The sequence below is a fragment of the Diadema antillarum genome, unplaced genomic scaffold (genome assembly GCF_040938485.1).
Source record: "Diadema antillarum isolate AM-2024a unplaced genomic scaffold, OU_Dant_1.0 seq00000059_RagTag, whole genome shotgun sequence".
Taxonomy (NCBI): domain Eukaryota; kingdom Metazoa; phylum Echinodermata; class Echinoidea; order Diadematoida; family Diadematidae; genus Diadema; species Diadema antillarum.
Window position 1 is genome coordinate 1 of NW_027271164.1, and position 26,070 is coordinate 26,070.

Consider the following 26,070-nt stretch of genomic DNA (forward strand, 5'->3'; position numbering starts at 1 on the left):
TTCTATTTTAAGAGGCCTGTGTCTGATGTTTGACTACAGATGGCAGCATATAGGGACAGTCCCCAGTGTTGATGAAACTAGTATCAGCCATAAGTGTCAGAATAACTTATTGTTCTTTTAATGTCTTGCAGCTCAATAAAATCATGTGTAAGTGAAATTTCAGCAAATGATGTGACCAAAGCAAAAAAACAAACAAACAGTGATTTGATTGTACACTGTATGCAATATTGTTTCAGAAATCATGGAATTAAGTTGAAACAATGGTGATTGAACATGCAGCTGTGGTGATGATTTGAAGCAAAATTGATGTCTGTCGTCTTATTACTGTCACAGAATTATTGGGTTGAAAAATAAATCAAACAGCTGCTGTGTAAAGATCATGTTTGAATAAGAAAGTTGAGGTAATATCACAATACAGTGTACCATATGCTGAGGATCCCGTAGTCTAATAAACATTCTAATCACACTGTACATACCTACATTATTATGTGCATTCATACATATCTTCTCTCTCGTGTACACAGCTTAAGAATGAAATCAAAGCAGTGAATTTAAACCAGCTGTTATCGTTTTGTAATGTTGACACATCACAGAGTCAAATTTAGCCATACATAAACAATTGTATGAGAAAGAAACATTGTTCACCTTGAAAAAACTCCACCACTAGACATTGTTTTGTTTTTCAATTATCTTTTGTGTTTAAGAACTACTCCTGTTATTGCATATATGGACAGCTGAAGCAGATTTTTTTTTTTCTCGTGTTACATAGTCAGTATTTCTTAGCAGGCACATAGTTCAGTGGCCATCGTTTGATTTCCAAAGTGGTTTGTGGTTTTTATGCTTAAATTAGTGTGCCCCCTTCTGAATCCATAGGTAGGACAACTTCCTCAGAATTCCGTCATCTCATGAAAGCGTGACCAACTTTGCAGAGTTTTTATTACGTACAAGTATCTTCACGAATGCATTTGACTGTAAAGAAACTTTATGACTGTGACATGTTTTTTGGAGTGCCTTTTTTTACTATCTTGAGTGCAATAATTTGCCAAATTTGTTTGTTTTTAAATGTGTACGACTATTCTTCCATGTTTGAACCATTCCTTTCAAGATTGGCTTGACGTTGCAGTAGTAGCGCAGTAGTGTAGTAATCTCTTGGGTTTGTGTCGATTGTGAAATCTAAATCTTGGTCAAGAAGCTGATACTTTCACGACAATGCAGTCTTACAGGAGGTGGCGTGTTTGTATGACATGTCCCTGCCATAGCTTCTATGTCAAGTTTGCATTGTGTATGTAGCTGCAGTATTAGCCAAGGTAAATGTGGTGCAGAAATGGTGTAGTGTAGCATGGTTATATTATGGGCAGCCTGTGTGAGAGTAGTTGCTCAAACAATATCATTACCCGTTTCTCTTTGACGAGTAATTATTGTCATATATATCACCAAACGATCTGTCTGCAGTTGACAAAGAGCAAATCTGACAAGAAATTGCACATATTAGATTGATAGTATTCCATTTTATTTTCACTGTTTTTGTTCAAGTTCAACGGGTTTTGTTGGTGGGTTTTTTTTTTTGGGGGGGGGGGGGTTTAATTCATAGTCAGAAATAAGTTAAACATGCAATATATGGTAGTGATTGATTCATGTGATAAAATTGTAGGACGTTCAAGGTGGTTGAATTGCACATTCAGTAAGTTGTGCCAAGTGGATGTTTGCTTTAGCATGGAAACTAGCAAGATGAGAAGTCAAGCTTCTACCTACATTAAATGTTGTAATGTTCAAACTGATGCATGACACGAGTTTGTCAGTTAGCACTGTAATTGTACAAGATGAACAGTATGCAGATATGAAGGACTGGCCCTTCAGCAACAACCAACAAGTGCACAGAGTACATTGTGTTTGTTTTCTGCTGGATTTTTGCATTAGCGAAAACCAAGAGTTCCTTGCTGCAGGAGATGTCCTGGGTCCATAACTTGCTGTTGATGATGGGAGCATAGCAGCAATTCGTTCATCAAGTGTGCAGAATTACTTCCTAGAGAATGGTCATGGTTTGATGTTGCGGTTAGTGTAACAGTTTACAAGTGTTACATGAGTGTAAGTCCTATTTTATCAATGTGACCTATGATACTACTGTTGTAATAGGAAAAACAGTGTCACATATTGTTTTTCAGGTTTTGTTTTGTTTTGGCTTGGTTTTTGTTTTTGTTTTCATAGATGCAAGCTAGCAGAGGAAGTGGTATAGTAGTCAGAGCTGTGTCAGGGATATGACCTTGGGGTATGGGAAAAAGCCACGACTCTTTGTTCCTGCCCAACACGTGTCATGCCACACTCTTTTTCTTACTACAGTATTTGTATGTTGATCATATTAGATGTGCGGAATAACTTGCTTGGCTGAGACATGAAAATAGTAGTAGTAATAGTAGTAGTGGTGGTAGTGGTAGTAGTAGTAGTAGTAGAAGTAGTAGTAGCGGTGATGGTGATAGTTGTTGAAGTAGTAGTGATACAGAGCACATTGTTGGTTATGGATTAAGGATATTGTCAATGATAATGAATTTATCTCTCCTGTAACAGTTAAAGAGGAGATTTAGCCTTTCTTTTTCCAGTGTTGTATGTGCAAGTTTGATAATGCACTTTTGACTAAGGGGGAGACAAATTAATTTTGTCCCAGACCTTAGTACTTTGTAAAAACAATCCACACCAAGTTTGCTTGTTGGGGAAATGGTTTAAAAAGAAAAAAAAAATGAATCGGTTCTTGTCAACCAAAGTTGATTTGGTGTGCGATTTAACCTGCACAGATATGTGTTTTATGTCTGTGCTGTGGTGGGCCCACAAAAGCTGCATCTTAATTACTGTATGTCAGAGTTACACAGGCAAGTACATGTACAGATGTTGAAAGGTGCTTTTTTTCTTCTTCTTCTTCTTCTTCTTCTTCTTCTTTTTTTTTCCCTTTTTTGATGAAATGATTGCTTGGGGCCATGGTTTGTGGCTTATTATCATCTAGACATGATTGCGACTGCATAAACAAACACAAGAGTATATAATTGGGTAACAGCTAATGATGCAAGGTGCCCATAATAGTGCATACAGATTTCATGCATGAGTAATCAGGGACAAAAATTGGAATTTTGTGGAGTGGGGAAGTGGAGAATAATGTGTAGTAATTCTTATTGAATGCCGCCACAGTATATTGTACATGTGTAGCTTTTGAAAGATTTGAAAAGTCATATTTATTCATGGGCTTGTAAAAGTGAAGATGTGACGAGCGTGCTTGTTGTACATCTGCGGAGGGGAAACTCATGGTGTGTTTTAGGCAGGTTGTGGGTTTTTATTTGTGAATTTGGATGTAGCGAATAATCTCTTGCCTGTAGACTTGTGGAAAATAGTCTCTATAAATACACACTATACTCAGACATGTTTGTGCTATTTCAAATTGTTCTTTATTCAATGGTTGTACTTGGGATTTAATAACATGTCATCATGCATACACAAAGGTACATTAACAGTGTTTCACTGATCACTCGAAGTGCAAAAAGAATAAAACAGACAGAAATCAAGAGTACGGTACAGAGAGATTTTTAGAGCATTACTGAATTTGTCAGAGACAAAGTAAGAATTGATGTGGATACGATATACGTGTATGTGACTTGAATGTGCATGTGTATGTATGTGTGTGTGTATGTGTGTGTGCTGTAGATTTTTTTTTTTAAACCAAGAACAGTGTAGGAGTAAATTAATTGAAGGCAATGTGAAATTTGTAAAACAAAGCTGTCACTCAACAGAGGCTATGCACATGACTGAACTAATATGTATTAATGAAGAGATATAGTCTGCTGAGATACGATAGCTGCAGCTGCGTGCTAACGTGTGTATTCTGATCCCCACAGTCAGGGGCTGATGCAGGAATTCTGTAAAGGGGGGGGGGCACACCCCCATTTTTTTATTTATTTTGTTTTAACAACGACAAAAAAATAAAGGAGGTGCACGCCTGATGTTCTCCCCACTGGATCTGGATTGATTTGTTATGTGCCCTTTTCACCATTGTAATCAATGGACAAACTTCCAATACTTTAGTAGGCTGAAGTACTGATGATAAGACCCTGATTATGAATATCTGTGCAAAGTTATCAGAAATACACATTTGCCTTGAATGAAGAACAACCATACAGTTCGTGTGACATTGAGATTGGAGACTGACACAATTCAACCTTCTACCGACATCTCTGAAGATTATTGCAAGATAAAAGTCGAATTATCACATTAACACTCAATTCTGGCTAGACATTCAACCTTTAACACTACATTATCAAGCGTGGAAACAAAGATACAAAGATATGCAGGTCATATACCTCTCTCTCTCTCTCTCTCTCTCTCTCTCTCTTAATTTCAGTGATTTGCTGGGAAAACGATTTCAGTGACTCCCCCAGTGGAATTTATGGACAACATATCCAATGTAGGATGAGAACGGGGAGACATTTCACATGTAATACTGTGATTATTCCCCGCCATATAGAGCGACTCCCCTCTAAACGAGGCAAATATACGTGTGTATATAGTTAGCTTGCTAAGTTGCTATCCAAACACCGCAGTTTGCTTACGATGATGTAACAGATATAATTATATAAACAAAAAATTTCAAATACTGCATAGCCTCCAACCCCAAGCATCTTTTAATTACGCGGGAGATTCTTCAGCCTGGACCTCTTGTAGCTAACTGGAGACTCTATGTTGATGCTATATGTTACTTGCACAGTGCACATCCCGAGCGCCAAGTCACTTGCTGCCGGGAGTCCAGGGCCCGCTTTTTACCCCTTGAAGTGCAAAGGATTATATAGATGCCCTCTGCATGGTGCTATCTCAGCCAAACTTTTGAATTGATAACCAAACTAATATTGGGTGGGAGAAAGCTAAATTTTAGGCAGGGCGAGAGACACGGCTACAGCGGGAGAAATCCAAACTCGTCAAGCGGGAGAATGGGAGATTTTGCGAAAGTTCCAGATGGAATACTCAGAAAACGTCATAAAATGTTGCTTCCTATAAAATCTGATATTACTTCCAGGAAAAAAAAGAGAGCTACTCTAAAGCGAAATGATAATATGAGCGTTTTATGCTACGCCTTGCGCCGATATTGAAGACACTGCTCGCAATGGAAGGATAATTTCACAAAAAACACTGAATTGAAATCGCCATAAGCACTGAACACAGGCCAGAAACTAAAGCAAAGCGTACTCCTAATTATCTTGAAATTAAAATTTCAATACCCATCTGATGTCACTCATATAGTTCATGGCCAAGGAAGGAATATGCGTGATTTCCTTCTTTTTTCTTTTTCTTCAACAAATCGCATTTTGTGTTTAATACTTACATCTCCGGTATCATACTAGTATTCTTACGACATGTTTTACGGAAAGAAAGAAAGATATATATAGTCATCCTTTTTTCTTTCCTTTTTTTTTTTGAAACTCGGAAAGTGGTAACATGTTTCACGACTGATTTTCAATCAGAAAGTATTGAGCAGGACGAATAGTGTACAGCTGCATAATGATCATGTACGCATCCATTGATGAAATCTAATGAAATAGCTTTTTAGTTTACACTTCACCCATAAAAACTAAATGTATATGCACACTGTTCCTATACTCCTAAAAATGAATTATATTCTAATTTCGATTTCCTAATTAAATCAGCATTAATCATTCTATTGTATAATAGGACACTCAATAAATCTATAGTTTTTACTTTTTATATCCACTCGCCTATATATGAAACAAAGAAGACCGAGCAAATCCTGTTTCTGTACATAAACTCATCGCTTGCTGTCTGCGAGAACTTTTAATTTCTAGTCTATCACACCTCTATTCTATGGTCAATCCGTTGGATTAAAGCCATGCAAAGGTTTGCACATTTTGTTCCTCTGAGCTGTCACTCAGTGTCAGATTATGGCGTCTTCTGGCCGTTGTAGACTTGCCAGGCGACGTTGTGCACGGAGTACAATATCCCGAGCGTGGTAGAGATGAAGGTTAGGGCGAAACCAAATCCTCGGAGAATCGGTTTGACGATGTATCCCACAAAGAAAAAGGTCCGACCAACGACAAAAAGGAAGACGAGGAGCGGTACCAACTGCAGCCGGTCAACCTCCAGACAAGAGGCCATCCCCAGGACAGCTAAGACATGCCCGAGTGTTTGCTCCAGGGTATTCTGGAGGATCCTCTGGTAGGTCACGAAGGTTGTCATGGACGAGGCCACAGGGGCCGTGGGATGGGCACCTAGTGTTTCCATGTTGACGAATCGCTGAGAGCCTACTTTGTTCACACAGTAGAGTAGAGGGAGAGCGGAGAACGACAGGCAACGGAATGCGAAAACCAGACGATCGCCTCCGGAGAGGTTCGGTGGGAAGCCAAGTTTGTAAGGGAGCGCTACATAGCCTGTGATGACTATACAGCATAATGCCATGGACACCTGGAAATAGACGAATAACTGATTCGCAGAAGGCATGGCGATAGACCGCTGATTTCACTTTAATTCCAACAAGTGAAAATATATAGTCTTTCAAACACAGCTGGATTTGCGTTTTTACTCGATGTACCCCAATACAGCAACTAAATCAACTACTTCCATTCGCAGCATGAGCGGAATGAATTAAGCAAAGTGAATTGGGTCCTATAGTACGGTACAGCTGCGAGGGTGAGCAAATGAGATCTATTCAGATTGGAGATAAAATTCCTGGTTGAATAATCTGCTGACAATATTTGAGTGATGTTAACCCTCAGTGACCATTAAACACAAAAGACCCTGGAAAGAGCGAACCATTATGCACTAAAGATGACGTGCCAGGCCTATCTTATATGAACTTTGGACTTGTTTGTGGTGTGCGCGGACTTTGTAGAATTAATTTAAGCAGGGTTCCCACTTAGCCGAGTTACAGTGCCGAACTTTGGCGAGTTGTGGCAAGTTGCCTCCCGGCACTTGCGATAACTCGCGTAAAGCTCTTCATGTATAACTCGGGTAACTCCCGACAACTCGCGTAACTCGTAGTGAATCTGCAAAACTCCCCGTGAACTCGCGAGTGGTTCCAAAATTTTTGAACATGTTCAAAAATTTCCCTAACTCGAAGTAACTCGTGCTGAACTCAAACTCGCGCAGCTCGGCACAACTCGAGACTCCAACTCGGCTAAGTGGGAACCTTGCTTTAGGACTGTTTTCACTGAGCATACGAATGATTTGAGGAGGACACACGGTGTTTAAAATATAAACGGTATAAACCGAGGCCGGTATTCGAAGGAAAACTTCCCCCACAATGGTGCCGAAAAACATTCTTGCGCAGTTGAGCGTAGTTCTAATGACCTATATAGTTACGTATGTGCCCATGCGAAAGTCGTGTGTCACACTGTCTTGAAACTGACACAAAATGGTCATACTCATACGAACTTGATGGTCCCAAACTTGGTAAAAAGCCAACAACAGCCGAAGCAAGTATGATGATCAATGTCTATACCTCAAGGTCATGTGATGGCACCTGAACAACACAAAAATTAAAGGTTACACGAAGATGTGAATCAAGCATGTACTCAATCAAAGGACACTGGTCTGCGATGCTGTGTTACGTGCACATCACGAACCCGAAGTCCCTATATTATTTGCTGGGGGGGGGGGGGGGGGGGTGTCCAGGGCCCCCTTTTTAAAGGACAAGTTCACCTTCATAAACATAAGGATTGAGAAAATGCAACAATATTAGTAGAACACATCAGTGAAAGTTTGAGGAAAATTGGACAATCGATGTAAAAGTTATGATTTTTTTAAATTTTTGTGTTGGAACCGCTGGATGAGGAGACTACTACAGCTTGTGAGTCATATGCGTACAACAGTATAAAGAAAATATGAAAGAAAATTCAACATATTTTCACTTTTTTCGCATGATAAAAGAGCAATTGACTTGCCTCTTTCTAAAGGCACGGGGAATAATATTACCCATAACATTTATCGGTTACGAGTCAGGGGAATGTGTACTTTTTTCAAAAGATGGAATTTTGTGAAATTCTCTTTATATTTTCCTTATATTGTTGTACGCATGTGACATCTAAGTTATTCATACACTGCAGTAGTTTTCTCATCCAGCGGGTACTGCACAAAAACTTCAAAAATTCATAACTTTTGAACGGATTGTCTGATTTTCCTCAAACTTTCAATGATGTGTTCTACTAATATTGCTACATTCTCTCAATCCGTATGTTTATGAAGGTGAACTTGTCCTTTAAGGGCCCTTGAAGCGCAAAGGATTATTATATGCCATCTGCATGGTGCTATCTTAGCCGTATTCTTGAATTTATAACTGAATTCATTAATTACACTGATTGAATAAAACGTCCTAGAACATTACATGAACAGAAAAATTGATTGACCAAGAGCATGGGACTCTCCTTTATTTCTTTCCACATTTAAAATAGGAGATTACTTCCAACAACAACAGTAACAAAAAAAAAACCATAGCTAATCGTAAAGCGAAATAATTATGAGCATTTTGTCTTAAAATCACTGAATTTAGATCTCCAAACATGGACACAGGCAAAACAGCAATAACAGTAAAAACTAGAATTATCACTGAAGGTGATTAATACCCCCGCCCCGAGTGTTGATTTATAGTGTGTGATGTCATGAGGGCAATGACGTTAATACCAAGTTTGTGCACTTGTCGAGTTATCATACAAACAAATTGTGACCACAGTTGCGAGTGCTATGGTAACAGTTGGTTCCACAAGGTTTGGGTAAAAAGTGTGGTTACCATGGCAATGCATTGTCTGATACAAACACAAGGGACATTTTGCATAACTACACTTAAAGACCATCATACACACCAAATTTGACCTTCATAGCTTGAATTGTTTATTTTGATACAAAAATGAGTGGTTACAATGGCAATACATTTTCCTTATATATACTAACACATTGGTGTCTTGCAAAACTACACTTTTAGATTATGATACATACTAAATTTGACTTTAATTGCTTGAATGATGGAAGAGTTATTCGATCTGCAAGCTTTTGGTACAATTGTGGCCACCATGGCAACGGTTTGTGTGGCAAACACAAAAATTATGTGTTCCACATCTATACCTCAGGGCCATAATGCCTACCAAATTTGGTTTCAATTGCTTGAAAACTGTGGAAGAAGTTCACTCCACAGGATATAAAAAAAATGCGCTTACCATGGCAACACATTGTCCGATACAAATACAAAGGACATTTTGCAAAACTACACATAAAGAGCATCATACACACTAAATTTCACCTTCATAGATTAAATGGTTCAATTCGATACAAAAATGAGTTGTTACCATGGCAACACATTTTTCTTATATTAACACATTGGCTTGCATAACTACACCTCCCGATCATCATACATACTAGATTTGACCTTAATTGCTTGAATGATGGGGAAGTTATTCAATCCACAAGGTTTTGGTAATATTATGGTTACCATGGCAATGCTTTGTCTGACAAACCCAAAAATTATGTGTTCCACATCTATGCCTCTAGGCCACAATGCCTACTAAATTTGATTGCAATTGCTTCAAAACTGTGGAAGTTGTTCAGTCCACAGGATTTCGAAGAAAACATGCGGTTACCATGGCAACGCTTCGTCAAGTACAAACACAAAGAGTGCCTTGCATAACTACACCTATAGATCATCATAGATACCAATTTTGAAATTGATTGCTTAAATACTATGGAAGTAGTTCCCTCCACAAGGTTTTGGTAAAATTGTGGTTACCATGGCAACGCATTCTCCGACAAACACACACAAAAAACCATGTCTTACACATCTATACCTCAATATCATTTACCCCAAGTTTCATTTAAATTGCTTCAAAACTGTGGAAGTTGTTCACTCCACAGGATTTCGAAGAAAACATGCGGTTACCATGGCAACGCTTCGTCAAATACAAACACAAAGAGTGTCTTGCATAACTACACCTATAGATCATCATAGATACCAAATTTGAAATTGATTGCTGAAATACTATGGAAGTAGTTCCATCCTTAAGGTTTTGGTTAAATTGTGGTTACCATGGCAACGCATTGTCCGACACACACACACAAAACCTCAATATCATCATTTACCCTAAGTTTCATTTAAATTGCTTCAAAACTGTAGAAGGAGTTCGCAAAGCAAGATTTTGCAACAGACCGACCGCCCGACCGCCCGACCAACATCACGGTGATTCCTATATACCCCCTTCACACTAAGTGTGGCGGGGGTATAAAAAGTAAACAAATAGGCCTAAAACAAAGCAAAAGCTGTCTGTGAAAATTATGTCTTCCTGAATTAAGACGCCATTGGTAGACGTATTCATAAATGTAATGCACTCACTTGTTTATACAACCAAGAAATACGAATGATTACCTTTTCTTCAACAAATCGAACATTAGTGTTTGATTCTTACGACATGTTTTAAAAAAAGAAAGAAAGAAAGAAATAGAGTCAATTCTTTTTAAACTGGGTAAGTGGTAATGATAATGCTTCATGGCTGTGATTTACGGTCAAAAAGTATTAAGCAGGACGCCTACAGCACCTTCCAATACTGATAACGCATAAGCATATAATTAATGGATGAAACCTACATCACAATGGCTTTTTTAGTTTCCATTTCACTCGCAAACTAAATACAAACTGTTCATACTCTGAAAATGATGCTTCATTACAATTGAATTTGCATTAATTATTCTATTACATATTACTCAAATCTGTAAGTCGTTACTGAAAGTTTTTCAGTACTCGCCTATCACTACAAAGAAGACTGAGCATACCCTAATGTTTCTGCATATAAAGAATCATCGCTAGCTCTCTCCAGAAATCTTCTTCCTCGTTTCAAGTCTTTCATATCTCTTTACTAAGGTCAATCCGTTGGATTAAAGCCATGAATTGCTTGCACATTTCGTTCCTCTGAGCTGTCACATTATGGCGTCTTCTGGCCGTTGTAGACTTGCCAGGCGACGTTGTGCACGGAGTACAGTATCCCGAGCATGGTAGGGATGGAGGTCAAGGCGAAACCAAATCCTCGGAGAATCGGTTTGACGACGTATCCCACGAAGAAAAAGGTGCGACCAACAACAAAGAGCAAGACGAGGAGCGGTACCAACTGCAGCCGGTCAACCTCCAGACAAGAGGCCATCCCCAAGACAGCTAAGACATGCAGGAGGGTTTGCTCCACGGTATTCTGGAGGATCCTCTGATAGGTCACGAAGGTCGTCATGGACGGGGCCACAGGGGCCGTGGGATGAGCACCTAGTGTTTCCATGTTGGCAAATCGCTGAGAGCCTACTCTGTTCACACAGACGAATAGAGGGAGAGCAGAGAACGACAGGCAGCGGAATGCGAAGACCAGACGATCGCCTCCGGAGAGGTTCGGTGGGAAGCCAAGTTTGTAAGGGAGCGCTACATAGCCTGCTATGACTATACAGCAGATGGCCAAAGCCGCCTGGAACAATACGGCGAACTGATTAGCAGAAGGCATGATGATCAGATGTAGACCACGGATTTCACTTTAATTCCAACAAATCGAGTCTTATGAAACAGAGGTGAACTTGCGTTTTTACGCGATGTAATACAGCAACTATCAACTGTATTTCCATTCGCAGCATGAGCGGAATTATTAAGCAAAGTGAATTGGGTCCTAGTACAAGCACTGCGGTATAGCTGCGAGGGTAAACAAATGAAATCTATTCAGATTGGAGATCAAATTCCTGGTTGAATAATCTGCTGACAATATTTGAGTGATGTTAACCCTCTGTGACCCTTTAAACACAAGACCCTGGAAAGTGCACTAAAGATAACGTGCCGTCTATCCAGGGAGGGTGGTCTATCCTATTATTATATTTACTATGAACTTTGGACTTCTTTGTGGGGTGCGCGGACTTTGTATAATTATTTTCTTAGGACTGTTTTCACTGAGCATACGAATGATTTGAGGAGGACACGCGATGTTCAAAATATGAAGGGTAAAGGCCGATATTCGGAGGAAATCTTCCCCAACAAATGGTGTCGAAAAGCATTCTTGCGCAGTTTGAGCATATCACACTTTCTTGAAGCTGACACAAGACGGTCATACGAACTTGATGGCCCCGAACTTGGTAAAAAGCCAACAACAGCCGAAAAAAGTATGATGATCAATGTCTATACCTCAAGGTCATGTGATAGCACCCGATCAACACACAAATCAAAGGCTACACGAAGACGTGAATCAAGCATGTATTACTCAAAGGACACGGGAAGGAAACAATGGCTAAACGAAGATTTTGCCACAGCTAGCTCACGAGTTTGCTGTTGGCTGCTAGAGCGTGAGAAACTTTACCGGTGGTCATGTGTGTGTGTATATATATATATATATATATATATATATATATATATATATATATATATATATATATATATATATATATATATATATATATATATATATATTATATATATATATATATATATATATATATATATATATAGAGAGAGAGAGAGAGAGAGAGAGAGAGAGAGAGAGAGAGAAAGAAAGAGAGAGAGGGGGGGAGAGAGAGGGAGAGAGATGTAGGAAACAAAGAGGAGTCGTAGGTCGTGATTACTGAGGAATATGTCAATGACGTCAGGCAGACTGAGGATCGACGATCTTCGCTCCCTGGCTGATATTCAATGTTGACGACACGAAGTCGTCATCAATGGGAATGGGTCCCGCTAATTCGCTTTCAAAAGTGTCATGAGATTATTATACAAAATGTAATCTTGTCTAAAGTTACAGAAGCATCTCTACAGCTACATTGATTAGTGACCTGGGATTTGAACTCCTTAAATGTATTCTTGGCGTTGTCTGCGGATTTGTTGTACATTTTCGAAGCGTCATAATGACTAAAGGTGATTTTATTATCATACTGTGTGGTGCGTCATTTTTTGTACACAGTGGTCCATGGCAAAGTGATCCGTTTTGATGAGTCACATCTAAAGTGGTGTAGATCCGTAGAGTATTTGCATTATTTTGTTTCACATCTGTTTCTTCAGTCTCATTTCGTTCGGTCGACTTTTTGTTACTGACGTAGTATTCTTTAACTCCTCCAAGTGTTGCTTTTAATTTCATCTTTATTATTTACATCGGTATTATTGGAGGTTTTGGCTCTAAACCCCTGTCCGAAAACTTGTAAATTTCCACAATTATGGTTGATACATGGAGTTTATTGAAGCAAATGGATAGACGGAAAATCAGGTAGCGGGACCAATGGCGTAAAAACCATTAAAAAACAACAACAAAATTCCAACAAGTCTATCTCACTGTATAAATGGAGCTACTGTATATCATATCAATCCAAGAGTTGTTTGATAACTCCTTGATCAATCTAAAGGCGCCGTCCCACACCATGGCCGAGGTATCTTCAATGTTAAAGGGACATTGCATGAACACAATAATAGAAGATTCATCCAAATTGGATATTACAAACGAAAGTTATGGAATCTTGACGTTTCGCATATTTTTCACCTACGAATAGCAAATATTAAGACAATTATGATGTCATCATTTCACAACCCTCTCTTTGGTGATTGTATAAAAAGAAGTTGTTATCAAAATCATATTCTTGGTCTGTACTTTTACAAAAAGATTAATACCAGAATATCGTTATTCATACAGTCATGTGAGGCGATGATGGTTTCTGTTTCACTTCATGTCAAAAACAAGGAAATTAAGTAGGCCTAAAGGTTTGTGGATAGTCATTATGGGAGATTTGTAAAATGATGACGTCATCGCCACTGTCAATATTGATATGAGTATATAGGCCCTGAGTGCCGACTATTACCACTGATTGATGATAACATGTAAAGCTTGATTTTGTAACTTTCTTATTTTAGTTTCAAATTTATGATGCAGGTCCCATCTGGTGCTGCTATTCACTATGTATGAAGGCCAACTTGAGCAGGGTATGGAATTGCGCTTTTAAAGATGGATGATTAGAATAAAACATAGTCGTCAATTTAGCATTATGTATTATACTCAGACAGCGATTCAGATAGACAATGTTTTATTTCTTCACACTATATCATGAATGTCATGATTTACTTTATTGATATAGACAAAAACATTGCACAGTGGTGTATAAAGCCTGGAATTAGAAGGAATAATGACATACGGAACATAAGCGTGAACGCAGTGAATGAAACGCACTGAAAAAAAAGTATGAGAGGGATCCTATGTTATACTTCCCCATTAAAAAAAAAAATGATTTGCGACCACCACATACTGCCATTGTGGCACAACATTGACGCAAACTTTTATAAGATTTCAGTTAGAGTATACGAAACCTGATGGAGGTAATTAAACACATATAATAAAGTATGTGGGTCTGAGGAGGACAGAAAAAGATACACACACACACTAACACATAAATAGAGAAGTACGACAGAAAGTTCTTGGCCCATAAATGGAAATTTCACGATGCAGATGAATGAAGCTGGAATGGCAAAAAGCCAGCTTATTGTATACTTTTCGATTCATGGAAATCGCGTTGATGATGCTACTAAAGCATACTGCCAAGAGGAAAACTCATAAAATTTCTTTAATGGCGTACGCATCGTCAATTTCGAGTTGTTCAATTTTCATTCGTAGTTGAATATTCATACTTTCATTTAAAGGGATAGTACAGTATTGGTGGAGATGAGAATTGGGCTTTTAACTTTTTGAAAAATATCACGAAAACACTTATGAAATAGTACAGAGCATGCCATTTTAAAAGGAATTCAAAGTTTATTTGATGAAAATCGGGTTCGGAATGACGGAAACATCCAAAAACAAAGGAAAACAAAGCGATCATAATAAAGTGTGGGTCCCCCACTTATTAGAATTGCTCTGTTTTGGATATCTCAGCCATTTCAAAACCAATTTTCATCAAATAAACGTTGAATTCCTCATGAATTACATGCTCTTTCATATTTTATAAAGGGTTTCTCATTATCTTACCAAAAAAATGTTAGAAACCTGAAATTTAGGTGTCAACCAAAACTATACATTCCCTTTAAATATTTCATTTTATTTGTCTTGTTCAAATCAGCCCCACCCCGACTCATTTGCAAATTTCCATAGATCGCAACCGCTTTGTCAGTATAAAAGTTCCTTGAGTGTTGCGACAATTGCTGTTGCAGAACTCTACTTCAGACCACACCCGCACATTTTCTTTGCTTCCTTTGCTGTGGGTCTTTCGACTGCAATAAAAACGGATCGAGTTTCACAAAATCTTAAATATAACATGACCGTAAATAGTGTGACGGCATTCTTGCCAAATAGGACATTGTGATTATTATCATGTAGTGATTCTATACCATTATAGATGTGTTTTCTTCAGCACAACCACCAACCATGAACTACATGTATACCTATTTATGTAGAGTCATACTGCTTTCAGTTTATTTTCGCAGAATAGTTTTGAGAAGGCAATATGGAACATGTCTATTTTTGCTCATCGTTTCGTTGTTCGTTTGTTTGTTTCTTGTCATCTTATTTTTTGTAGGGTGGAAAACGCATCTTACTTTGCATTCTAGTTTGCCAAGGTATGGCTGAAGAATAATCAGTGTATCATGTTAATGTCCTCTTGCAACTTATCACAAACTCTGAATACATTAACTCAGTTTCTATAGCGGCGAATATCATGCATAACCCTTTTCACGTTTCATCGTGTTCATCTGTCAGGCTGACGTTGTCGTCATCGGGCTGGACAAAGGAGCCGTCGGTGAGGTCACTGTTGAAACAATCTTCCCACCTGGGTTCATTGTACATTCTGACATCGTCATCATCGTCATCGATACTGCTCTCAGAATAGCCAGCGTCCGCATCATTGCCGACCTCGGTCGACCTGTTAAACCGTCTTTCGAACTCTTCGGGGAAGTATTCCCACAAAGCATTGGTGTTGTCAGAAGAGGATGCAGGGGCGCCCTCATCGTTGTTCTCCCACTTAGGTTTTAGCTCCATGGTCGGACAAACTGGCATGGGCGCATGCTCCATAAGGTATTCCGTAACCGACGATCCCGAGCTCGACCTCCGTTCACAGTCTGTAACGATGGGGACTTTGGCCAAGTCGTAGTGGACAATTGGCTGGTAGCTAATGTACCTGCGTGTCCCGTTGTCCTGGGAGGCTCCTTCTCTACACCTCGACACCCACCGGGGAAGAACGGTGGTCGAATTCCTCCTCGTCATTACTTGGTAGCACACGACAAGGGCGGTGATGAGGAACCAGGCAAGCACACACGCGCCAATGAAGATGGCGACGAAGCTCAACCACGCACTTTCGAACAAGATAAGAAAGATGAGCCAGGAAAGAGGGTGAAAAAATATGAATTACTATAATTTTACAACCATGCACAACACTGAGATTGAATTTTCCTTCAGGTTTTCCAACCTGACACTCCATTACCTATCATGATTTTATATTGATGGATAGTTTACTGCATGATCATTATAGGATGGATAGAAATAAGGGAAAGATATAAAAGAAGAAAATACTATGCCAGTCGCATTAAAGCGTTCTGGAGTTTCACTTTATAACCACAGACGACTTTGTGCAATACCTGTTGGTGAAGTTCATAATAGCTGTATCATTGACAAAAGTAATCGGTTTTTATGAACAGTATATATACATCGGGAGAGTCATAGAAATGATATGACATAATTATCATCCTTGGCTAAAGTACGTTGTTGTGAATTAACGATGTCACTGTTTCACGAAAATGTGTGAAACTTCAACATCCTATAATCATATCCGACTTTGCTTGAACCTGTTGAAATGTCATTTTCTTTTTCTCTACATTCTTTTTGAGGTTTTTTTTTTAAATTAAGAAGCCACACTTATAGCAATATTTGAAGGAATAATGTCAAACGTTATAGGGCCTACATGGTTTCATCCGTCTTTGTATCACAGGCTATTGGGTTTTCTAAGTGAAGCAAAGTGAACTATTATGAATATGCACAATTTAAACGAAAGGAAAAAGACATGTTGGCTCATTGCTAAATGCAAGGAGCAAACAATGTCTGAGCTGTTGACCTTTAAGGTAGAGAAAATAGGGGAGGAGCACTTAGCAACACTGTAAACCATGATTAAAATACCTACCAGCATTGTGGGTCGGAATCTATCGGCGGCACAATCGTGCTGGTGGTGTACGAACTAAAATAGAATCCGGACGTGCCCCCTGTTTCTGCAGTGTCCAGTGTGATAGCTCCTTGGTTTCCGGTTTGTCTGACATCAGGGGTCACAGTGACCGGTAGATAGCTCCCGCCTTCACCCACGGGATCGGGGGTGATGACTCGGGTTGGCGCACAGCAAGTGAAAGCAACCGATCCCGTTAGCTGACAGCAGGCCGTGTGGTCGGCGGGATCGACGCCCGGTCGTGGACAGAGATACTCCCTCCCGTGTCCGGTGGTGCATCCGACTTCGGACAGCTCTGGGCTGGAAGACATCTCTGTAACAGCGAACTCACAAGAGTTACCTCTTATGCAACGTAGACTTGTTAACCGGAACCCGCATGCCTAATAAGAAGGGAAAGCAAGTGTGGGCTCACATTTGTGAATTGTAATAAGACTCAAGGTTTTACTTACATTTCTCTCTGGTCATATGAAACTCGTCTTTAGAATATTCACAATGATAGGAATGTATTCACAAATTTGCATTCATGATGAGAAATATCATTTATTAAAAAGCCTTTACAATCTATTGTAAAAACTCTGAAACTGCAGAAACAAAAAGTAATAAACATTTTTAATTGAATGAGAAATTTGTACCAGTAGATACGCCAATTACAGGGTTATCATTTCCCATGTCGACGATTGTTACGGGTACTGTTTGTTTCCGTACACTACAAGATTCTGAAGTAACATTTTATCATTCATTTCTTGGGGGGGGGGGAGGCTGGAGATTTCGCGCGGATCTGCTCTTATCTTTATTGTCTGAAACATAAATGTGGCTTTCTTTCAGGGTCCTTGGGACGTCTTCTAGCGTGTGTGTAGGCCTGTGTGTGTGGTGTGTGTGCGTGTGTGTGGGTGGGTGTGTGTATATGTGTATGAGTATAATGTGGGAGAGGAAATGTGTGTGTGTGGGTGTGTGTGTGTGTGTGAGTATAGTGTGGGAGGGGGAATTGCTAGGGATAATGTTCGTGGTTGAGTCAAAGATCAATGTCAAGGATAACCCCCATGTGCTTATTGCACCGGTTGAAAAGTATGCGATTTATTTTTCTCAGAGGATCATATACTATAAAAGCTGATGGCATGAACTGTGCACGTCCCTCAGGAGTGAACAACGTAACTGAAAGAAAAAAAATGGAACGTGAATGTATGAAAACACATACGCAGGCACACACACACACATACACACACACTAACATGCTAACACATCTCAACATCTTCAAAACATAAATAAAGATACCATTTTTCTTACCACACATAGGTAAGCTCAAGGAAAACATTAATTTGGAAACTAGATTGTAACTATCAATATTCACTGACGCCTTTGTAGTCTTTTAGTTGCTGCGTTGAGCAGTTTTAGGTGTTTTTTTTTTAATTCACTGACTGATGCGCAATTAAGGTATTTGGACCTGCTTTTCGGTTCGCTTCAAAAGGAAATCTGACTTCATATTTTGTTCCAACCGCCCTTTAGCTTCATTGCGCACAGTCAGGTCAGGTCAGGTCAGGTCAGGTCAGGTCAGGTCAGGTCAGGTCAGTTCAACCCTTATGGTGCCCTCCTCCTCGTAATCCCTCCTCCCCCTCCCCCTCCCCCTCCCCTCCCCCTCCCCTCCCCCTCCCCCTCCCCCTCCCCCCCCCTCCCCCTCCCCCTCCCCCTCCCCCTCCCCCTCCCCCTCCCCCTCCCCCCCTTCCGGCGTGTAGGGCAGCGACGAAAGCCCTCCACCTGTCTCTGTTGCTGGCCATCCTCTGGAGAGAAGCCCAGGACTGTATGTGATCTAATATCATTTCACCCTCGTACTGTTCTTCTCCATGTCTGCTTGGGTCTGCCACGTCTTCCTTTCCCTTCAGGACGCCAATCAATAAATTAAAAAGGAAATCCATTCCCAAAATAGATAAACTTAAAAAGAAAGGAAAAAATATTTCCTGCAGAACGATACAAAAATGACAAAAATCAGATAAGAAATAGGAAAGATGTGACATTTTGAAATTTCATATTTTTTCGGAAAACATTTCTTGAAAATGCATACCTTATGAATATTCAAATCAGCAAGTTGACGATGTCGTGCTCTTACAATTTCTTATTCATTTCATATGGGACAAAAATCTCATATTATTATTTCAGCTGTATAAATATAAAAAGAACAAATGTTTACTCTGATGGGAACATGCTTTTATTTGTATCAGCTAAAAAAAATTTTCCCCCAAATTTCATATACAACATACATGAAATATTGTGAGGGTATGACATCATCAAATCGCTCATTTGAATATTCATAAAGACTGGTCAAGAATTTTTTTTTCCGGAAAAACATGAAATTTCAAAATGTCATATCTCCGGTGTTTCTTAACCGATTTTTGTCATTTCTATCATTCGGTAGGGAATATTGTTCTCTGTCTTTTGAATGAAGTTTATTCATTTTTGGTGTGGAATTCTTCTGTAAGAGCCTGTCTGTAAGAATAACATTTGCGTCCATTCTTAGGACACGTCATCATCCCCATCCTTCCTGGTGATTAGGGTCTCCAAATCCTCAGTGGACAGTTGTCATTGTGCACAGTGGTCATCGTTTATTTTATTGTCTACTGTTTAGAACTTAGCATGTGTAAGTATCATGTTAATATTACGTACTGAAAAATTAGAAAAATGACGCATTTATGGGCAACATATGTTTTAACTCATTGAAAAATGGGTATACTATAGCATTTTCTCAGAGAAGAATATGTATTCGGGAATAAAGAAAGGCGAATCTCTCCTTCTAGGGAGTTTGAGACCATCCTGATCGTGTTGCGTCCATTCACATTTACCACTATGGATCGCGAATATCTTTGCAAACAAAAGATGACATAATATTTGGATCCATTATGTGAATAAAGATTATGTGGATTGATGTAGTATCCTGGGGGTCATCCCACTAGACCGACACCCACGAGTCATACAGCCCACGAGTTCGATATCGAAAACAGGTCCATGAATAATACAGCTCACGAGTCATACAGCCCATGAGTTCGACACTGTGTATAGGCAAATAAAGCCCATGAGTTCGACACTAGGTTAAAACAGCCCACGAGTTCGACAGATACAACACGGGGCTTAATGTGTCGGTCTCGTGGGCCTTGTTAGCTTAGTGTCGAACTAAAGGGCTTTTTACACTTGTAAATTTTTGCTTAGCCCCGGACTAACGGTGGGGCTAAGGGGGGCCTTAGCCCCACCGTTGGTACGGGACTATCCTTAGCCCACTTTAGGGCTTTTTACACTTGTAAATTTTTGCTTAGCCCCGGACTATCGGTGGGGCTAAGGGGGGGCCTTAGCCCCACCGTTGGTACGGGACTATCCTTAGCCCACTTTCTGTTTACACTCGTTTTTGCCAAAGTGGGCTAGCCCCACCGATAGTACGGTACTATCTGGCCCTGCAAAATAGCAGGGGTTAGCACCGCAATTGCGGTGCCAAGCAAGTGAGTGTAAACAGAACGAAAAAATAATCCTGGGCTAAGCGACGGAGACGAAGTCCGACCCTCACTGACCAATCAGAAACGAGGCAATCAAGTGCTGCCGGTGCGTGCGTGTACGTGTACAGTACACAGCGTAATTATGAATATTCATGTGGTTTGGAAAGTCCGGGGCTAAGAAATACGAGTGTAAAAAGGTCAGTTTTCTCCTTAGCCCCGGACAAGAGATAGTACGGGACTAATTGGCGAGTGTAAAAAGCTGAAAAAATTGGTACGGGACTAACGATAGTCCTGGGTCAGAGAAAGTCCGGGGTTAAGAAACACAAGTGTAAAAAGCCCTTTTCTGTTTACACTCGTTTTTGCCAAAGTGGGCTAGCCCCACCGATAGTACGGTACTATCTGGCCCTGCAAAATAGCAGGGGTTAGCACCGCAATTGCGGTGCTAGCACCGCAATTGCGGTGCCAAGCAAGTGAGTGTAAACAGAACGAAAAAATAATCCTGGGCTAAGCGACGGAGACGAAGTCCGACCCCCACTGACCAATCAGAAACGAGGTAATCAAGTGCTGCCGGTGCGTGCGTGTACGTGTACAGTACACAGCGTAATTATGAATATTCATGTGGTTTGGAAAGTCCGGGGCTAAGAAATACGAGTGTAAAAAGGTCAGTTTTCTCCTTAGCCCCGGACAAGAGATAGTACGGGACTAATTGGCGAGTGTAAAAAGCTGAAAAAATTGGTACGGGACTAACGATAGTCCTGGGTCAGAGAAAGTCCGGGGTTAAGAAACACAAGTGTAAAAAGCCCTTAATATTATGGGCTGTATGACTAGTGAGCTGTATAACTCATGGGCTGTATGACTTGTGAGCTGTATGACTCGTTGGATGTATGACTCGTGGGTGTCGGTCTCGTGACGTGCACCCGTATTCTGTTGGTACTGAATCCTCGTCTTTTACGTCAAGAATTTGCATATCTCAATAGAAACGTGTGGATGACGTAGATAACACACACACACATACACAAACACAAACACACACACACGCATGTATTATACTCCTTGACTATCAGCAAAATCATTTTGATGTGGAATAATAAAATTCTCTTGAATTCCTCCGACGTCAGCTTATCTTTAAATGAGACTTCGCTACCTGTTATCTTAATTGTTTTACAGCGGGGATTATGAACATCTTTACGCACAGCAAGCACTGATACCAGAGACGAGCGGATGTGATCTCATTTCACATTGTACTTATCGGCATGGCTTGTGGGGTAACATGATCTGATGATTACGATGTTTGAACAGTGTAACATGTCGAAGTTACGTAAGTCGCCATAATATTTGGATCTTGCGTCATTGACGACGAACCACCTGAATTCCCAAGTTTGCTTATCATTGTCAAGACTGTGGTCTTCGTGCGTGAATTGAGCATAAGCTTATTTTTACTCATATTACTTCTAACTAAATAAAAGGAAAGTAGACAGAGGCAATCACAAAAGACAAGGCACAGCAATTATTTATCATTATGATTAACAAACAAGGACATATTACACTCTGACGGTCTCCGCTCTGGACAACCCTAGCACTGAATTTTCGAAAGATGACATCACCTATATATATTACTCTCGTATAGTAACGATGTGCTTAAACACATCAGAAATATATAGGCTCATATTGAAATGTATTTGTACTATTCAAACTATAGTTTCGGTTTTAGTTTTTAGATGGATTCGGTTTAAGCACCATTTTAGATGGATTCGCTCCCATTGAAAGTAACTTAAGTTAACTGTCAATCTTGTTCATTCATAAAGATATGGATGTTTAAGCACAAAATTAGGATGGATAATGCTTTTAGAGTTTAACATAGTTATAAGGTTTTGTGTTTGAATTGTGCTAGGTGTGCTCATACTTTGAGAGTAATTTTGTTTGCGCGCTTTCTGCATCTACCTTGGTAAAGCTGTATGAACAGGTCACTGTCAGCGCTGGGGTATCTTTTCCCACCTCCCTGCGCCTACCATGCAGGGGTTACAGCTCGTTATTCTGAAGGTCCGTTATTCCGAATGCTCTTTATTCCTAAGATTCGTTATTCCGAAGGTTCATTGTTTCGAATTTCATTTTCGGATTAACCGATCTTCGGAATAACGAACCTTCGGAATAACGCCACAAATTTTCGGATTAACGAACCCTTTTTCATTTTCGGATTAACGAACCTCTAGGTATAGGGAATTTGCGTGTTTCGGATTAACGACCCTTCGGAACAACGAACCTTCGGAATAGCGAACCTTCGGAATAACGAACAGCACCCCATGCGGGGAGGTAGAAGAGATACCTCCCTATGAATATCAATCTAAGAGTGATTCGTATAGGTGTGGAGGCTATAACCCGGCATAATAACATCACCATAATATAATAGACAGCAGCAGAAATCTACATTGAAAGAATAAACAACTATAATAAATTAACATTGACTTCTGTTGAAGGAATACGTTAGCTTATTCTTTAACCCTTATGGTTTGAGTTCACCTCTTGGGGTATCTTTATTTATCTATTTGTTCATGATTTTATTCAATTATTTATTCATTTATTTGTTTGTTTTCTCTATCATATTGCAGGGTTGGCCTATTCTGTTGTACAAAACTGCTTTCCAAAGGTGCCCTACAGTTTTACATGCGGGACATCACTGAAATACATGGAACATAATACGCGACTTACACAAATCAAGGTACATGAATCAGATACTATACATGTATCACACAGATACAAGGTCATACACCCCACGAACTATTGTCAGAAAGGAAAAATGGACCACATCCACGGTTTGTCACATTATTTTTTGTCAAGTCATTTGCTATCATTGTCATTGTCATTCTCATCATCACTGTTAATATCACGGATTATCATCATTCTCATCAGCAGAGATAGTAAGATAAAGTAGGCCTATATACATACCAGTAAAAGGGGAAGGGATGACGTCACAAGGTACACAATCACACACATACACACACAGACGCACGCACACTCACACACACACACATGACATGAAAACATTCTCTAAAGATTTGAGGTCCCCTTGAGAAGTTAAGAAACTAATTTTGAATGCTTATACAAGAACACAGCACCCTCGCGGGGTTTTAAAAGTTGTACCTACAATTCAACTGTAAACTTGATTTTATCAAAATTCCCCTTACCCTCAGAGGGGGGCGTACATCACCCTCCTTCTCCGACCCACTGATCTCCCCTCTAGAGGGGAGATCAGTGCTCAGACCCCTACCCCAATCCCTCGCTCGGTCGCTTTGCTCCCTCAATAGGACCACTTCATGTAATTAAATCTGTACTGCCAGGAAAATTATTTTGAAGTATAATAATGCAGACTCGCTTATTGTCATTGCTTATACTGAGTTTGAGAAATAATATTTTTTATTTATTTAGACAAGATCCATCACTGAACAGGCTTTCAGAATCATTGTGAACAAGGAATGAATATGAAAATCATACATTGTCATTCGACATAAAATTATACCGGTATACTTAATGATGCTGTGCTTGTATTACTTTGCGTTAATATAGGGTTAGAAAATAAACGATCGCTTACCACACAAAGACGTTGCTTTCACTGCTGCCACAACAGTCATATTTGTTCTAGCTCCACTATTAGACCATACACTCGTGGAAAGTAATCAGCGCCTCTAATCATCACATTAGTGGATGAAAAACTGACGTCATGCTGCCAATCGTAGCATGCCATGGACCCAGTCTCCAGCCCCAGTTAGAACGCAACAGCAATGCTGCTGGAAGCTCTCCCGCATGCAGCCGGGCTTTTCACTCCTTGAAGATGAGAAAGAGCAACGTGCTTATCCGGAAACACGTGGAGTAACCCAGAAAGAGACTTACTCGACGGCGGTTCAGTCAGTTTTATTCTGCCATGATCGTGCACTTAGCGATTCAACCAAATCAACTTTATGCAGGTACCGTTATCTTTGAGATACAAACTTTACTTCGTAAAACAACCGTATTCTGCCCGCACAAAGCCCGTTATAGGCTGAATTGTACTGACGAGTTCACGGAGGAAGGGGTTTTGATGTGAAACTGTGAATGACTTTGCATTATATTTTATGGCTGGCCAGAGCGGGTACATGCTTAGTTTGTTTACTGCTTTTTTTATTCGATTTTTTTTTTTTTTTTGTTCTTACTTTGACCGCGTATCGCATCCCATTTAAGCAGGGCTTATCTATGTGAAAGCAAGCACGCCAAGAAATGCTGATTAAAGTCCGGGCATAGTAAAAGTGCAATTAAAGTTGACTTCGATTAACAAATATACATTAAACAGATGGAAAAGTGAAATTTTCATCTCCCCCGCCCCCCCCCCCCCCCCCGCCAAAAGAAAAAAAAAAGGTATTAAAAATTTCTGATCTAAGCTTTGTTTTTCTTCAAAGACCCTTGCTCGCAGTGACCAAAGTTATATGTTCAATTTTTAGGAGATGATGAAATAATTATCTTCATGCATCTCCCACTGTCTCGCAGTATGTTTTTTGTTTTGACGTACCTTAAAGAAACAAATGAACTTGTGGTAATGGTGTCTTCATAATAGAGGGGAAAGTTCTGGCTGAGAAGCTATATATTTATGATGTATACAGACCAGATACCACTTGTTATAGGTAACATATTGGCTGGATATATTTCTATCTCTCCATTTCCTTTCCACTCTATTAATGTACACAAGTAATTCGCACTAGCGTATATCGTTGTGCCCCTCTGCGCCCCAGTATAGGTCACACATCAATATATAGATCGATGGCGCAGTACAAGTATATAATAATTATTATATTCAGTATTATTATAATCATTACAATAACAATAATATAGTATGTATAAGTATTTGATAGTAGTAGTAGCAGTAGCTGTAGTATCATTATTATCAAATTCATTAGCATTGTCATCTTATTTGAAATGTGATTATGACGATATCAGAGTTTGCAGGAAAACACACACATACACACACACACACACACACACACACACACACACACACACACACAGCCCAAGCAAACAAACAGCTCAAAATGTAATACTTCCATTTCCATAATCTATCTGTATATTTTGCGCGTTTAATCAATCAAATTTTCATTGTTCAATGAGTGATAATGAGCATTGTTTTGGGGGATTTTTTTTTAGCAATGGGCACTATTATATGAATCGCAAATGGCATTCAATTGAGTATAGTTAGGAAAGAGATTACATCACTCGAGGAAGACAGATTCTCTCATCCGAGTCATGCATTTCAACTTTTAAATCTAAATTTGATTTATGTACACATTTTTCACGAAAATAGCACAGAAAACATACATTTCTGAAATACCAAAATCATGCAAAGCATATAGATTGGCTGAAAGTTAATCGGATTGTACCAGTCTGTCTCAGTATAAACACAAAGGTCTGTTTAGAGTTGGGCGTT

The 26,070-nt window shown here is 39.6% G+C and overlaps 2 protein-coding genes across 2 annotated transcripts; both read right to left on the reverse strand.

Annotated features, from left to right (window-relative positions):
• Positions 1 to 5,925: 5,925 nt before the first annotated feature.
• LOC139725774 (transmembrane protein 79-like) lies at positions 5,926 to 6,483 on the reverse strand. Its single transcript, XM_071636856.1, has one exon. The coding sequence runs from the start codon at positions 6,481 to 6,483 to the stop codon at positions 5,926 to 5,928; it is 558 nt and encodes a 185-aa protein (XP_071492957.1).
• A 1,751-nt stretch (positions 6,484 to 8,234) lies between these two features.
• Positions 8,235 to 11,667, reverse strand: LOC139725739 (transmembrane protein 79-like). The gene has a single exon (XM_071636822.1). The coding sequence runs from the start codon at positions 11,499 to 11,501 to the stop codon at positions 10,944 to 10,946; it is 558 nt and encodes a 185-aa protein (XP_071492923.1). The 5' UTR covers positions 11,502 to 11,667; the 3' UTR covers positions 8,235 to 10,943.
• Positions 11,668 to 26,070: the final 14,403 nt, after the last annotated feature.